The sequence below is a fragment of the Acipenser ruthenus genome, chromosome 15 (genome assembly GCF_902713425.1).
Source record: "Acipenser ruthenus chromosome 15, fAciRut3.2 maternal haplotype, whole genome shotgun sequence".
NCBI lineage: Eukaryota > Metazoa > Chordata > Actinopteri > Acipenseriformes > Acipenseridae > Acipenser > Acipenser ruthenus.
Window position 1 is genome coordinate 20,913,076 of NC_081203.1, and position 17,726 is coordinate 20,930,801.

The following is a 17,726-nucleotide window of genomic DNA, read 5'->3' on the forward strand; positions in this document are numbered from 1 at the left end:
GGGTTTGGCAGTTTGTGACCATTCCAATGATGTCTGGAAAGCAGTTCTGTGAAATTTAGAAAACGGGGAAAACATTTGGAAAGCAACCCCAGAAACCACTCTGAATAATTATAACCATTACAAATATGTACGAGTTGGTCTGGTAGAAATTCTGGTGTAATGATTCTGTGGTGCATGACACTGTTGTGTTTATTAGAGTTAGGAGACAAATAAAATATCTAAAGTGTTGAATAAGCGTTCATCTTAATCAATGCCATTTCCTATTTCTGTTTGTTTTATATAATCAAAGAAACCCTTTGAAATAGACTGAGCACAATGAAATGTTTGGTATTTCACAGAGATCTACATCCACAGTTTACACAAAACTCAAATGGAAACAGTATTTGTTGTAATCTTATCTGTGGCTATGTTGATAGGCAGTGCTTGCTGAACTGAACTTCAGAACCGGGACTATTATGACTGCCACTGTAGACAGATCCCTCCTGATCTTCAGATTGTACAGGAAACTTAAAGAACAAACAGCAAAGACAAAGGCAGAGATGTGTGTGTGTATTATACAGTTATCACTGTACCACATCCAAACAGCTGCTATCTGGGGAAACACAGAGATAACTTCTGACTGAATTGCAGGTGGAGGGCAGTCTGTAAGTCGTGTTGGCAGTAAACAAAAAACCTGGAGTAAGCTGGACGAACGACAAAGTTTATCACTCAGCCAAAAATATTAAAATCCCTTTACCCTTGTGATATCAAAAGCTAAATTAAAATAGGCTGCAGTGATGGGGTACAGGAACCCGAATGCCGCCGTTTTCAGTTAGCTTCGATTAAGAGCATCACAGTATGTTATTTAAGGAATTTCGTGATATCCAAGGCTTTCATTCACTTTACCGCCTGTTAACATTAGAAGTATCCTCACTGGTCCCCCGCTGAAGATCTTTTTTGTGTTTGGTAATATAACAGTGGTAATGATTAATTATCACGGTCTTGTCAGAGAGCCTCCTTCAAGTAAAAAAACAACAAGCAAAGAACAAACCTATGTTCTTCGCAAATATTAAGGGGGCAGGGGTAATGTTGGGCCAATAAGAGGCAAGGAAAAATGATTTACAGCCTTGATGCTCATGCTTTCAAACAATCAGTACACAATTAAAAAGGTAACTTGATCCACAGGAGGTGTTCACTAGATGGCGCTTACTAACATAAAGACACTGTAGTTAGTTTAGCCTGTGTTGTATATACATATATATCTATGGCTGGTAACTAGAACTAAAAAGCAGATTCAGAACTCAGGCCAAATTACCTTAGACCATATCATATCAAACAGTAATAATAATAATAATAATAATAATAATAATATATTGCAAAGCCTTTTTCTTCTTTTTATCTGTATCTGTTAATCTTGTCATGCTTGTACTTGTTATTTTACCATGGGCTGTTGGCATTTGAAGTGAACAATTCCAATAAGTAGATATTAGATAGAGGGGTAGACGGCAGTTCGCACTTCACAAACAGGAAGTATTCAATAAACCTGATGTAAACCCCTGAGTAAATTCAGGCAGATTAGCTGTGGTTGCCCAATTAAATGAACAGCATGTATTTGTTTGCAGGGATGGGGTTGCGCCAGTTATGAGTATCTGGGCAGAACCATAATAACCCTGTAAACACAGAGTACTGCAACTGGATATTCTGCGGTGTTAGGAGTGAAAGATTCCCCCCCATTTCTGTCATTTTTATGTGACTGGTGTTGTTTTTTTAATTTCCTTTTTGTGGCCTTTTCTGTCTAGACCATGTTTCCAACACAAAGCCGCCACAAAATAATAGCTTTGCAGTTCTGGATCCTCTTTTTAATATAAAGCTAGAAAATGGATCGCTTTCCTCAAGAAAGGGTTTCCAATCTCCCATTGTTTACTGTGTTTTGCACAATGCTGTGTATCACTGTCTAGACTACAGATGAAATACTCACAGATCCCTCAACAATTAGACGGAGCCTTTACAGTACATACCTTAATGGCTTTATCTCACTTTTTTGATCTGCCTTTAGCTTTCATTGATGAAGCATTGCTCCCCAGATTAATAACAAAGTTGTTTGTTATGTTTTCACGCAGTGAGAATAAACAATTAACTAGTTAAACTGTTTTCTGTCGATGTTGTGTTTCTAGTGTACGTTATAAAAGGTCACCCAGCTAGTGTAAGTAAAAGTCTGAAAAGCAAAAGAAGCAGTGGGCTCTTTTTTTCTTTTCTAGGAAAGGCTGCTGCTTGGCAACATTACACTGGGCGTGTATTGTGGTATTATAAAGAATCTTGCTCTATCTAGTTCTTTTTAACGCTTTAATAAATAAACCCTTTTTTAATTCTGAATGGAGTTCAGTGTTCAATAAATATGTCTTGGGCTAAAATACGGGCACTTTGTCACTTTTTGTGTCATATTATGCTGCAAAAACAACGTTTTATGAAGGAATAAAAGTGCACAGTAACACTGAGCTCCAATCACTACCAACATCCCATGCCTATGTTTATTAAGGTTTTTTGTAAGATGTGGCTTGTTGAAAATCAGTGGTAAGTTACAACAGAACCACTATGTACACTACAGAGGCCCTCATCCTCTATTCTAGTGCTTTGATGAGTTTATTAGTAAAAGCTTTTTTTTATTTGATATTGCCATTTACAGTACATTTACATTGCTCTGTCCAGTATAACACTGAAGCTGGATGCTTCTTATTGCACACTGACTGCATTGTTGGCTTGGAAACTGATACTAATGGATGACAAACACGCACAAACGCAAAGTTTGTTGTGCCAATGTTTTGCCCACTGGCTGATCAAGGCAACATTTTGTTTTGATGAAATCTCTTGGCAAACTGTTGGTGGAAAATGTGTTATTTTTTCCTTTAACCCCTTTACAGCTTACAAATCAAATGGGTCCAGTTTTATTTAAAAGACCAAATGAGCTGAAACTTGACAGCACTAATGACTTGCATGTGTATGAAGCGGTTGAGCCAACTCAGAGTGGTCATGTTTGAGGGAGTCTGATTTATACAGTATGTCAAAGTGATATTTAAATAGGGATGAGCAAACGGTTCTAATTTTCTACTCTCCTTTAATAATAATAATAATAATGATTCAAAACTGCTTTTCTCAGACCCATTTACACAACGCAAAAAAATGCAAATAAGGCCCTGTCCACACTGCATAACCGATCTCGAGAACCGTACTCAAAAACATTTTAATTAATCCAGCTCAAAGCATCCACACTGAAGTACCGTTTCATGTTTAATCAGGCTTAATGCATACACACACTATTAAAATAGTTCAGTTACAGTTCCTAGCAGCGCAATGGATTTCCATTACATGTGAGTAGGTGTAAAACTTCATGCTGATATTGGACTCAGCTCTCGCCAAGATAAGCACCAACTAAGACATAGCTTATTTTACTGTAAACTAATGTGATCCATCTGCGTTTCCTTCCATCTGATGATGTAGATATCCTTCTGCATGGTGTTAATGACTGAAGTGTAATGCTGGCTCCAGAGATCAGCCTATTTTGCTTCCCTGGCGCATCAGCACACACAGCAGCTGCAGTGCAGCCTCCCTAGCACATCAGCATGACAACCATCTGGACTGTGAATAGGTTACTTCTCTGGGGTCTTCAAATGGGCACCTTCCATCCTTGGTGTTTCGTCGACTAGCCCACAACACCTTAAGAGGGCTCGACAGTGATTCTTGCATCCCAGCATCACCCCCCTCCATCCCCCACTCAGCTAAGCCCAGCTTACTTACCTTCCTTTCCATCGACATTGCTTTTTTTCTACTGTGCTTGAGATTCCCAACCAGAATATTTTCGTCTCTACCAGAGCCAGTTGCTGCTCCTTTCTGCTGCATCAGATAAGTTCTTCACTATGCGTCGCAACTCTTGACCACTAAATCCGATGTCTCTAGGAAACCGGGTTGTGGAGTGTGCCACAAGTCCTCGACAACCCACCTCCACTGGATAAATCTGGACTCTTCATCCTCCCTGTTCCGCTTCAGCAGCTAGTTGAGCGTACTGAAGTTTCTTCCTTTCATACGCCTCATCCACAGCACTCTTAACTCTTCCAGGTGAACAAGGCGTGCTGATCCAGACCAAAAGACAATATCAGGTCGAAGGTTAGTGGTGGCAATCTTAGGTGGGAAAATAAGCCGTTGTTCAACTCTGCCAGCATTTTCCAGTCTCTAGCAGCTTCCAGTTGTCTTAGACGAGTTTTTTTTTTTTTTTTTTTTTTTTTTAAATTTAGTCGTTGCCAATTTGTTTTTTTTTATTATTTTTCTCCCCAATTTGAAATGCCCAATTATTTTTTAGGCTCAGCTCACCACTACCACCCCTGCACTGACTCGGGAGGGGCGAAGGACACGCTGTCCTCCGAAGCGTGTGCCGTCAGCCGCCCACTTCTTTGGGGGTTTGCGACTGTTCTCATCCTTCCTGGCCATTTATTTTTGCTCAGAACACAAAAAATAGTTGGAAACTTAAAATCCTGCCAGAAAAGCCCACCCCGACGGTCGGTAAATTGGATTTTTTTAATGGCATTTATTTGAAGTTTTTGGAGAAGAATATTTATCGAACGCTCCTTGCAGATTCTTCAGTGCTGTACCTCCGGTCAACTTTCAGTTTGGGTTTTAGTTCCGTTAAAAATGTGCTCAGGAAGAGGCTTTGTCTAAAAAACACAATGTTCAGAATTGTTTTTCCTACAAGAACTCACAGAAGTGACTCGCGTGTGTCAGATGCGTTTCTTCAGTGGGAAGAACGGTATGGAAAAGAGTGCAAGATACATTCACCAGTTTTATTGTTTCAAATGCTATGAAAAAAAAAGAATACCACTAAAAATTTAATACGTTTAACAAAATGTGTGCCTCTTTCATATAGGAGGTCCCTGGTTCAAATCCCACCTCAGCCACTGACTCATTGTGTGACCCTGAGCAAGTCACTTAACCTCCTTGTGCTCCGTCTTTCGGGTGAGACGTAGTTGTAAGTGACTCTGCAGCTGATGCATAGTTCACACACCCTAATCTCTGTAAGTCGCCTTGGATAAAGGCGTCTGCTAAATAAACAAATAATAATAATAAGATTTACTAGAATTATTTAAAATCAGACTTCACTATGTAGCTTCTGATTGGTTTAGTCTCTCAAACAGACCAGCTGTCTCTGAGCTGTGTTGAAGACCCTAGCACTGCTTCCAGAGGATATCTCCAGTAAATCTGCTATCTATGAGCCTGGGGATTACCTCACTGCTTGGTAGCAGCCACATTAGGATTTGCGAACTACCCAACCTGATTATTGAACCCTAAAGATTCCAGATTGCTGCCGAATTTGATGGGTTGGTTTTATTGCCTGTGTTGGATATCCCTGTATATTAGGTACTAAACAGTAGGGAGAGGTGAAGAGAGGTTGAGTTGTAAAATACTGTCTGACCTTCGTTCATCAATGCGCTCTAGACCTCATTAAATACAACTTTCCATACAATCTCTCGAGAGATACACAGCAAAGGGAGACTGCTAGACTAGGACACTGTGTATAATGTAACTTAAATGTGCAGAGCCATGCTTTCCTCATGCTTATACATTTGTTCACCATCCTGTTCTTTACTCGTGATATGAGGTACACTTTGCTGGTGAGGCTGGGTTTGGGTACATCTGAAAGAAAAACATGCACTGTGCCCCATCGCCTTTTAGGAAGTCTAACTGCCCAGCCCAATGCTGCTGACTTCTAGCTCAGTTCAATGTCCAAAAGCCTCAAGCAGTACTTTTGCACTTCAGTGATTCACAGTGTTACACATTTCTTGCATAATTGGTACCAAATGGTCTGCAGTATCAGCAAAATGAAGTTTTGTTAGTCATCTATGTGTACAATGGACCGCAAATATGAGGCACCATGGGAATAGAAATATAGAACCAGTTTGTTTTCTTAAACACATGAAAGAAGCAATGTGTTGGAAGTTATTTCAGTATTCATCGTGCCATCCTTTTATGCCTCCTACAGCCTTGAGTCTGTCTCCCCCTGTCTGACCTTCATTCAACTTCAAACGCAATCATGAAGTTATTAGAAAAGTAGACAATGGTTTTGGCTAGTGTCTTCATCGATGTGTTCGTCTTGTGGCATTCCTTATTCAGTATCAAAGCTGGCACTGTGGAAAGGATTAACCTAGAGGATTCAGTCTTATGAATTCAGAGCCATATTTGTACTGTGAATTTAAGACACAGGACCAAGGCAAATGTTTGGTTATGTGTTCTGTGATTTGATCCAGGGCCCAGATTCAATCCCTTAAGGGAGAGTGCAGCCACTGACCCACAGGAGAGCAATTAGAATGGGGTGTTCATTGCCAAACAAATACATTTTATTTTTTTTATTTTTTTTACAGCTTGTGAAAAAGAAATTACAGTGGTGTGCAAAAACTCATCAGAGGAGCATCTCCAGCCTTTTAAGGAGAAAATGGAAACCTTTGTTCAAAATGGTGAGTAAAATCAACTTGAAAAGGAAAGATACCCATTTCTTTGTAACACATCACCTCTTATAGTAAAATGTAATATTGGAAGCCCCTTCTAGTCTTTGTAGGCCCAGTGTTGTGCTATGTGCCACAGTCAGCAATTTAAAGCTAGGTTGATTGTGTGTGTAGATGTGTTTAGATTTTCTGTGGCCTTCCCAGAGCCATTTAAACTGATTGTAACCATTATACAAGAAATTAGCATTCCCAAATGTGTAATATTACTCAAATAGTTACTGACTTGATTCATGAGACAATCCTAAAAGTATTTTAGTTAACTAAGCTGACTTAATAACTCGCCCCCATTCGTTTAGGAGAAGTTCTGTGTAATTCCAAAGTGAAAGGCTGATGTCTTCATTTCTTTCATTTGTCTGTTTTCCTCTTGAGTTTGTGTATTGTTGTCGCCGAGTCAGAAGTTAAAACAATTCAGTGAATGCATTCAGTAAGTGGTGGGATCAAAGAATCAAACACACTATTACTGACAAGATTAGATTGCCATAAACCTGATGCATGTATTATAGTCTCCTGTAAACTTAGCAGGGAATCTCCAGCAGAATGCTTGTAAATAAAATATGTTCACAGTTTGACTGTGTAGACCACCAAGCTTGATCTATTGACATTGCTCTGTAATGCTGCTCCAATGCACTTCGTTTTTATTGCGCTTGTCACAGTTATTTTATTGTCTTCCTCAAGATATCACAACTCGTGTCTTGTTGCTATGGAATACACCTTTGTTTAGTTCCTTTAGGCGTGATAATGGTCTCTTACCTTTGTTATTGAGTTTGAAAGAAGGCTGCCCAAACGCAAAGATTCCAGAGGAGTTTAGATTCCAATCTTATTGTTTAAGACTTGGCAATAACCAGGACTACCACTATACTGTAGCTCACTGGGATTCACGTCAACTTTTCAATATGAATCATTCGTTAAATGGTTCATATACAGACGTGCTCAAATTTGTTGGTACCCCTCCACAAAAAACGAAGAATGCACAATTTTCTCTGAAATAACTTGAAACTGACAAAAGTAATTGGCATCCACCATTGTTTGTTCCGTATTTAATAGAAATCAGACTTTGCTTTTGATTTTTTATTCAACATAATATTGTAAATAATAAAACAAATGAAAATGGCATGGACAAAAATGATGGGACCGCTAACCTAATATTTTGTTGCACAACCTTTAGAGACAATCACTGCAATCAAACGTTTTCTGTAGCTCTCAATGAGATTTCTGCACCTGTTAACAGGTAGTTTGGCCCACTCTTCCTGAGCAAACTGCTCCAGCTGTCTCAGGTTTGATGGGTGCCTTCTCCAGACTGCAAGTTTCAGCTCTTTCCATAGATGTTTGATAGGATTCAGATCAGGACTCATAGAAGGCCACTTCAGAATATTCCAATGTTTTGTTCTTATCCATTCTTGGGTGCTTTTAGCTGTGTGTTTTGGGTCATTATCCTGTTGGAGGACCCATGACCTGAGACTGAGACAGAGCTTTCTGACACTGGACAGTACGTTTCGCTCCAGAATGCCTTGATAGTCTTGAGATTTCATTGTGCCCTGCACAGATTCAAGGCACCCTGTGCCAGGCGCAGCAAAGCAGCCCCAAAACATAACCGAGCCTCCTCCATGTTTCACTGTAGGTATGGTGTTCTTTTCTTTGAAAGCTTCATTTTTTCGTCTGTGAACATAGAGCTGATGTGACTTGCCAATAAGCTCCAGTTTTGACTCATCTGTCCAAAGGACATTCTCCCAGAAGGATTGTGGCTTGTCAATATGCATTTTAGCAACTTCCAGTCTGGCTTTTTTATGTTTTTCTGTCAAAAGTGGAGTCCTCCTGGGTCTTCTTCCATGGAGCCCACTTTCGCTCAAAAAGCGACGGATGGTGCGATCAGAAACTGACGTACCTTCACCTTGGAGTTCAGCTTGTATCTCTTTGGCAGTTATCCTTGGTTCTTTTTCTACCATTCGCACTATCCTTCTGTTCAATCTGGGGTCGATTTTCCTCTTGCGGCCGCGCCCAGGGAGGTTGGCTACAGTTCCATGGACCTTAAACTTCTTAATAATATTTGCAACTGTTGTCACAGGAACATCAAGCTGCTTGGAGATGGTCTTGTAGCCTTTACCTTTACCATACTTGTCTATTATTTTCTTTCTGATCTCCTCAGACAACTCTCTCCTTTGCTTTCTCTGGTCCATGTTCAGTGTGGTGCACACAATGATACCAAACAGCACAGTGACTACTTTTTTCCATTTAAATAGGCTGAATGACTGATTACAAGATTGGAGACATGTGTGATACTAATTAAATAAACTAATTAGTTTGAAATATCACTATAATCCAATTATTTATTATCTTTTCTAAGGGGTACCAACAAATGTGTCCAGGCCATTTTAGAATATCTTTGTAGAATAAGCAATAATTCATCTATTTTCACAGCTTCTTTGCTTTATTCTATGACATACCAAAGGCATGCAAGTATACATGATAAAATAGCTTTTCATTTAATCACTTTTCAGGAGGAATGAAGCATTATTTCAATGAGCTGTAAGGGTACCAACAAATTTGAGCATGTCTGTATGGGCTGTTGAGTGGAGGAGAAATGTTCTGCATTTTTATGTGATGAAAATCTATTTACTAAGGAGGATGTTTACGCAAAAAAAAAAATTGTCAGGCGTTTAGTTGTTATCCTCCTCCTCAGAAATGTGTCTTGAAATGTGCAGAACCTTTAATGCAGTACAAAGTATGTATGCAATACCAAGCACTACAGTTATTTAAAGATTAAGTGGAATTAAAAAAAATGTTTATCAGACTATGTTGAAATAAATCGGAATAACAAACACTAATCCCTGATTTTTTTATGTTTTGCTGCATCATTTTTAACCCCTTATTGTTATATGTGCTTGCCTGTTTGGCTCAAAGAGTGACACATTGGAAATAATCTCCATCAGCTTTTTTTGGAAATATTTTTGGTTATATCACCAGGAGCCAGCTCAAACCCTCACCCAAAAAGATGTCAGTATTCTACCAATGCGCCTGACTCCAAAGAGATCTCTCTCCCTGCAGTTTTGTTGAATTGTGAGTCGAGACTTGGACTTTGGCTAGTGTTGTTCAAGGTTCAGACCAGCCATCTTCCTTTCAATCCATTATAACTGAGCCAGAACTCCAGAAGTGAAAGGCTGCTGTATCTATCAAACATAAGACAGCTTGAAGGAACTGAATGTATTTTAGAACAAAAAAAATAGAGGGTACTTGATGTAAGTCTTTTAAAATCTAAAAGGAGTTGTCAAAGTTAACCCAAACCAAGCAGCACAGAAAGCAGAATCAGTGGAGCTGGATATTAAGTGGAGATATAATTAGGACAAAGGGTTCTTTACACAGAGAGTGGTGAGGGTATGGAATGGGTTACCTAGCCATGTGGTTGAATCATTGGGATCCTTTACCCGACCCGACAAAGTTTTGAGATCAGTCAGCTATTAGGAAGTGGACAAGCACTTATGTGTCGAACTGCATTCTCTCGTTCGTAAATTTTCTTGAAAAGTTAAGTCAAGCCCCCACACCCCCCAGAAAATAGGTGTACATTGACTCCCATTATTCTGGGAATGTGTATGTGCCTGATTGGGGGTCACATACACCAAGGTGCTAAAAAATAGCTGCATGGTTCAGATGTTACCAATAAGACTATAAAATGACTTCTGTTATACTAAACACGTTTAATTTGGTACGATCATAACACACCATGGATACACCAGCAGTCCTTTCTAATAAATGTTTTTAGTACAACGTGTTTTTGTGTGAAAGAAACATTATTTATTTAAGTGTGACAAATCATTTTGTAAACAAAGGTGTATTTTAAATTTAGTTTAAAAGGAAGGCTAAATATATGAATTTTTTTAGCTCTGACCACAGATATGCAAACGTGTAGCTCTCCTAATCTGTGGCATGGAGCCTGTTTTCCTTTTAGTCATAAAAACCTTCTCCAAATCCTGTGTTTTCGTTGGCTGCAAGATATCAGTTTAAACAAACATTAATTATTAGTATGCTTTAAAACGAAAGCTAATTATAAATGATGGTTTAAAGCAAGATTATAAAGCAAAGTTGTTTACTGTCCTGTAATACACTGGCTTGCCAAAATAGCTTAGCACTAATATAAATTTAAAAAAAAAAATGGCACAAAACTCATAGAGCTCAACCTTTTCATTTAAACTACTTGCATTATATTTCAATAATCATTTTGCTTTCGGAGGCTTGGAATCGGTACATTTTGGAAACCTTCAGTTGGTTTCTCTTGCATATATCATATAAAGGTTCTCTATTGGATTCATGTCTGGAATTTAGAATTCATTGTCATTTTCATCCTTCCCGGAACTCTGTTAAATACAATGTCAAGTTAAAGACAGAGTTGTGCTCTGTTTAACCATGTGTTGTTTCAGCACTATAAGTCCTGTTTCTGCCATGTTTATTTTCAATGTTAACATTATGGCCACTTTTTTTCAAGCAAAGCACTCTTCATCAGGGGACTATGTCTATCTCAGGGTCCTGTACCTTCCAATGTAACGGCCCTATAGAAATGTATTTGTTCCCCACAACTGAACGGTAACATGGTGGTTTTGTCGGATGCTTTAGAAAGGTATGTTCTGAATTAGATCCCTGCTGGCTGGATGGGGCTTTTCAGTGTACCCCCCTATTTAATTGGAAACCATATTCATGTAAATTAAGGGAACCGATTTTAGCATGCAAATATATGATGCTGTAAGAGAGGAAAACATAGTAGTCTCCAGTCTTTTATTAAATGATAAGGCATTACAAAGCAGCTTCCAGGTATCGCGAGAATAATATGAATAGATCAAAAGCCATGCACACTATGAAGAGTAAATGCACAGGAACGATTTGGTTTATTATTGACAAACCGAAATGTACTGTAATAGAGGAAAAATAAATTGTGTGAAGCACGTGGGTAAATGTGAGACTATATTTTTCATACCAGTGTACACTGAGTCGTTTAGCAGAACATTTATACAATTTAATAGCCAACTTCACATGAAGTAGCCTTTAATTGACTGTGCCTTATTTATTTTTTTATAAAACAATAAAGGCCTGAATCTAAAATGAAGGTGGCGCAGTCTCAAAGGCCAGAAATTCACTTGGGATCCAATATGATAAGTAGTCAAGGATGTTTAAAACCATCTTACTGTAATTGGATCAATGTGAGATCTCATTGTTCTTTCAGCCGAAATGGAAATGAATCAGGTTTGTGTTATTTGTGAAATGAACTCCAGTAAATCACTCACAGACTTGGGTTTTACAGTATTGGGCACTGAAATTAGCCTCTGATTAGCTAATGCAGAACAGAATACACCCATTACCAGTTTTAACCTGAGGTTAGTCTGTACTGCTGACAAGAGAGGTGAAAAAGTCCAATATTAGGTAAACCTGAGTGATCTCTATTTCCTTTAACACGTTCCACTTTCAATGCACCCTCCCTACTGGATTTTACAGATGGTTACCACTCCTTACAAAAAGGATATTGCTGCTCTAGAAAGAGTGCAAAGAAGAGCAACCAGAATTATCCCGGGTTTAAAAGGCATGTCGTATGCAGACAGGCTAAAAGAATTGAATCTATTCAGTCTTGAACAAAGAAGACTACACGGCGATCTGATTCAAACATTCAAAATCCTAAAAGGTATAGACGATGTCGACCCGGGGGACTTTTCTGACCTGAAAAAAGAAACAAGGACCAGGGGTCACAAATGGAGATTAGATAAAGGGGCATTCAGAACAGAAAATAGGAGGCACTTTTTTACACAGAGAATTGTGAGGGTCTGGAACCAACTCCCCAGTAATGTTGTTGAAGCTGACACCCTGGGATCCTTCAAGAAGCTGCTTGATGGGATTCTGGGATCAATTAGCTACTAACAACCAAACAAGCAAGATGGGCTGAATGGCCTCCTCTCGTTTGTAAACTTTCTTATGTTCTTATGTTCTTTAAAGGGGGGCAGTGATAATGTTAATAAAGCTAATAAGGATGAATTTTAAAGCTTTGGTTAGCACTTGTTTAATCCTCATTGCTTTGTAATTATCTGCCTGTCTGTCTGTAGTGGAGGTGCAGGAGAAGAAAGAAAGAACCATTCAAAAATTTTAAAAAATTCCCTAATTCATCTTTTGTATAGAAAATATACTGGAAATGCTGTATATACTGTATTGTGTATTATTTTACAGTATTGGGTAATAAAGTAAAGCTTAAAATATTCCCACAATAGCGTAGCCATGCCGCCACTCTTTGGTTAATAGCAATACTGTATTAGTGTTCGATTGATCCTGCGAATCCTTTGGAAAAAGGAAGATGATGGTACTTTCGTACACAAGGTACATACTGTACACACATTCTGTCTTTAAGAAACCATTAAGAAACTTGCAGCTATATAATAATTCCATATAATGTAACTAGTCTCTAAGTTGCTTTGGATAAAGGCGTCTGCTAAAATAAACAAATAATAATAATAGCTGCCAAATGGTACTATTCCCATTTGCGCAAGATTTCTTTCTCACTAACTGCATATTTAAAGTGCAGCACTGTTTTGTAGACCAACAGAAGCACTTTAATCTTTCAAACAGTTTGTGACAGATCAACCATTTTCATGACTCAAGGATAGCTACATTTAAAAAGATGAAAGGGTGAATTACACAAACTGCTTGTTTTAGCCAAGACATATTGGAAAACAATCCTCCTTCTAACAACGATGCAAATAAGGTGTCTTGGTACAAGATTGCATCCATCTTTTTCCAGCAAAGGCAATGTAGGAACAAGAACGACAGATAAAGCCCAAAAGAAGAAAAAACAATATGGTAACTGCAGCTTTTTAGAACCCTTCCTACATAACTAGAATTGAAGGGCCAGTTCTGAGTTTGCTACACTGATGCATCAGATTCTTAATAATCAACATAGGCAACTTTCCATAGTGTTATACAGCAGATTATTGTTAAATTCAACTGTATAAATCAACACAGTTCCTTGTCAAACTGCAGCTGTGTGCTACTTTCATAATGCAGTCATTTCTATATTCTATATTTAAGCATTACCCGTGAGCTTGTATGAATTGAAAATTCCATACTGCAACTGCTAATGTCTCAAAAACCTTTTCAGTGTGAAACTTCGGGGTTATTTGTTGATAGATAATAAAAAGATAGACCCTTTGAGATATCAGATTTATACTTGGTACGCAACTGTATTCTCTAAACATCTTACCGGTGGATATTGTGCAAGAAAAAAAAACCCTTTAATGCCAGTTATTTTACAAAGCTACCGCCACTGTTCACAGATAAATAATCACCACTTCCAGTTTTCAAACCTCTGAAAACTGTTTCCCTCGGTCGTGGCTTTCTATTGCATTCTTTATGCTTTATGAATGACCTCTATTGCTTTTTTTTTAATATGAAAGAACACAAGAAAGAAACAGATGTGTACCAAAAAATCTGCAATAAATCTAATCCCACAAATTCTTTACCTTGAACTCTACGACAGAAGCTGTCAAATATGTGTTTTCATTTTAGTATTTAAATGTTGTGGCGCCGAGCACCATGTGCCAGAATAAAACCAGTGTGTACCAATAAAAGAGAACATGAGGGCCTATGAAACGCCAGTGGTTATTAGAGGTGTGCCAAGTGTGTGTAAATCTAATTGAGAATTCATCTCATCAGGTATTCCACTGTCGTGCTGTGAGCCCACTGCCCTGGCCCTGCAGAGGTACATTAGTGTAGGGGAGCCACATCTTTATAAGGGGAGCCATGCACTGCAATACAGAACAACTTCAAACCTCCATCTCAGGAATCACCTGCTAGAGGTGTCTGAACAGGCTTTCAACAGCAGTGAAACCTCCACACTGCAGGGTTGTGTGAAAACAATCTCAGACAAACAAGAGTGGAATCAGCCTGATTAATCTCTTCCATCATGGCCTGGGGAAGTGGTGGGAGCCTGTAGGCGAAGCTGTGTGAGCTGAAGCCTGTGCAACACTGATATGCTTCCCCACAGTCAGCCTTGAGGAGTGTAACAGGGCAGAGGCCCTATGCAAACCGGCGACCCCTTGCACCGCAAGTGAGCGTCTTAACCAGAATGTAAAAGAGCCGGGCTCCAGGGGCTCCCGAGTGGCGCATCCGGTAAAGATGCTCCGCGTGGAGTGCAGGATGCGCTCTATAGCCTGGACGTCGCGAGTTCGAGTCCAGGCTACTCCACAGCTGACCGTGGACGGGAGCTCCCAGGGGGCGGCGCACAATTGGCCGAGCGTCGCCCGGGGGGAGGGAGGGTTAGGTCGGCCAGAGTGTCCTCGGCTCACCATGCACCAGCGACCCCTGTAGTCTGGCCGGGTGCCTGCGGGCTTGCCTGTAAGCTGCCTGAGAGCTGCGTTGTCCTCCGACGCTGTAGCTCCTGGGTGGCTGCACGGTGAGTCCGCAGTGTGAAAAAAAGCGGTTGGCTGACGGCACATGCTTTGGAGGACAGCATGTGTTCGTCTTCACCCTCCCGGTGAACTGAGCCTAAAAATAATAATTGGCCATTCCAAATTGGGAGAAAAAAAAAAAAAAAAAAGATTGGCAACGACTAAATTTATAAAAAAAAAAAAAAAGAGCCGGGCTCCTTTGGATTTGTGGTTTTTGAGCTTTTAACCTCATCTCACCGACGGGACAGCACAGAATCCGTAAAGGCAGTGTATCACACAACACCGCCTGTTACAGGAGTCTTTTCAGAAGTAATGGGAAACAAATATGTAAACACACACAATAAGATATTAAATAGGTATAAAATTAAACAGGAAAATGTAGATAAAGCAGCCCTTTAAATAAAAAGCAGTTTTTTAATTTTTTTATTTTAAGAAACTTTGTGTATCAGTACATCTACCTGGGTTTGTGCTTTTCAGTAAGTGATTGCTGTCGTCCTGGCAGTTTCGCCACTCTGCTGTTTTTGACAGAGAGAACATGTGGTTTCGTTTAGGGTGTGTTTTGGATCATTCCTTTGAATGCATCACCCCTGTCCGTAAAGAGCTGCTGCCAGTTACATGCTTCATTCTTTTAAAAGACAGTTCTGTTACTAACTTTGACTGTTGTTTTAACCACCATTCCTGATGAACAAATTGCTCAACCGCTTTTCATCTTTAACAGTTTATGGATCGTTTTGTAATGCTTTAAGTTATTTAGAAATCTGTCTGTACATATACCGCACAAAAACAAACAGTATATTTTTTTGCCCAGTTCCGAATCAGCACTTACTTTATTATTACTATTACTGGAGTACTGCTAATAAATATTATTACCAAATGAAAAAATATAGAACTAAAAACAGCACCGATGAACGTATTTAGAAATACAAAAAATGTTTATTCCCATTAAAAATAATTCTTTGAGGGATGTTCAGTCTGTGGTTTTAGGTCTGCTCCTCCTCTGTGGGGGGCTAAACAGATTCAGCATTGTGTGGATGCTGTGCAGTCACACTGTGGTTTATTGCTGAAGCAGGACACTCGCGATGAACTTGATTTTCCTTGTGGTTTGTTTCAGACTAGAGGAGGGGAGGGAGCTCATTGGGACAGATTTGTTAAGCTTTCGCTCCACTGTCTGCACAATTTATATTACTAAAAGTGAAACAAAATAGTGCAAAAACTAATATAAAAATGTAACTGAGTTCAGCTCAGATAAGTTTTCTTTCAGATGCTTGTCAGTTTTGCTTAGCATCATTTTGCTGCTTTGATTCGGGGAGTTTTCTCCAAAACTAGAAATAAACCTGACGATATATCACATATTTCTATCAACAAGCTCAGATACATTATTTTGGAAACCTAAAGGTAGCCAATGAGGAAAGATTATTACTTTTTAAAGAGTAAATGTCTTTAGTGGAATTTTCCCAATAACCGCTGAATTAAAATCGTCTTTGGTTAGGTTTTATCTTGAACAGTAAGTGCAATTCGCCCTTGTAAAGTGGCAGAGTTTTAATGCCCTGATTTATCACCGTTCTCAGCATGCAGATCTCATAACTTTCTAGTTAGCCACTACTGGTTTCATGTTTAGAAAAAAACCCTTTCACACACCACCATGAACCACTACTCCTCAGAGCCCTCATGACACCTAAACTTCCTAATTCAGATCTGGGATACCTTAGGCGCCAGTAAAGTTAAAGCATGAAAAACCGAATTGGTCACGGCCCTTCTCTCACAGCTTACCTCCCATTAAAGCGTTCCTCCTGACCCTACCACCAGCACACACATGTAGTACTGCTGTCCCAGAGAGAAAACTGTTGACAACAGTTCAGTCTGGCTTTCGAAAAGATTTACAAAAAAGTTAGGGAACCCCAGCCCCCCTAAATCTTTGGTTCAGAAAGGTCCCCCATCGTTGTAAATGGGATGAATCTGGAAAAATGTAATAAATCTAAGATCACAGGCTGTTTCTGGTCTTGGATACATTCTTGCACCTCGTACACATGAGGAGCACACATCTGCGTTCCATTTGGTCCATTTACGTGGAAGGAGCCTGCTGTAGCTTTTCTTTGTTAGTTTAGCTACTTTGCCTGCATCTTGTGAGGGGATCCATGATTTGAACCCAAGCCACTTACCTGAATGCCATGACAATATCCGTCCGTCTGCCGTCTGGGAATTTTTCAAAAGCACTCGCAAAAATGAATTACTTCAGAATACTCACAGTGTGAAAAACAACAGAGAATATCAACAATAATTGCTTATTTCTTCAGTTGAACCCACTTGTATTAATGTTCAGCAGCTACAGCAGTAATAGAAACACTCAGACAGGCCCTCATACAGGTTCCCCGGTACAAGGTGAATCCCCACTAGAAGAAGATTCAGTAGTAGGTGTTCATGTTGTGATTTAAAAAAAAAATGTGCAAAGACAATATAGCAGGATCATGCTCTTGAGGCTGGCATTGCTGGAGGTTAAAATATAAAAGACTTAGTGGCTGCAAGGGATATTCACACACATTCGAACAGACAAGTAAAAACAGTGTGATCATGAACATGAGAGTGACAGACTACATTTTCAGAAAGCTGATCAAAGGAATCGAATGGCTGTGAATATATAGAGAGTTGTTTCACCATGTCGGTTACAGATGTGAAGAGTCAGTTCTGTCTGTAAAGGTAGAAACAGATGATTTGTATCAGCTGGGAAGCTGGATTGCAAGCCAAGGTGCTGCCGAGATTGTGCCCAAATCCTGGGAGAGTGTCTGTATTAGAGGGG

At 39.4% G+C, this 17,726-nt stretch overlaps 1 protein-coding gene across 1 annotated transcript in view; it reads left to right on the forward strand.

The window, feature by feature from the left end:
* Positions 1 to 17,726, forward strand: part of LOC117422305 (formin-1-like) — a 132,985-nt gene that overhangs the window by 95,408 nt on the left and 19,851 nt on the right. Inside the window, 1 exon segment of the mRNA XM_058987413.1 lies at positions 6,384 to 6,476. Coding sequence (XP_058843396.1) covers positions 6,384 to 6,476 — 93 coding nt within the window.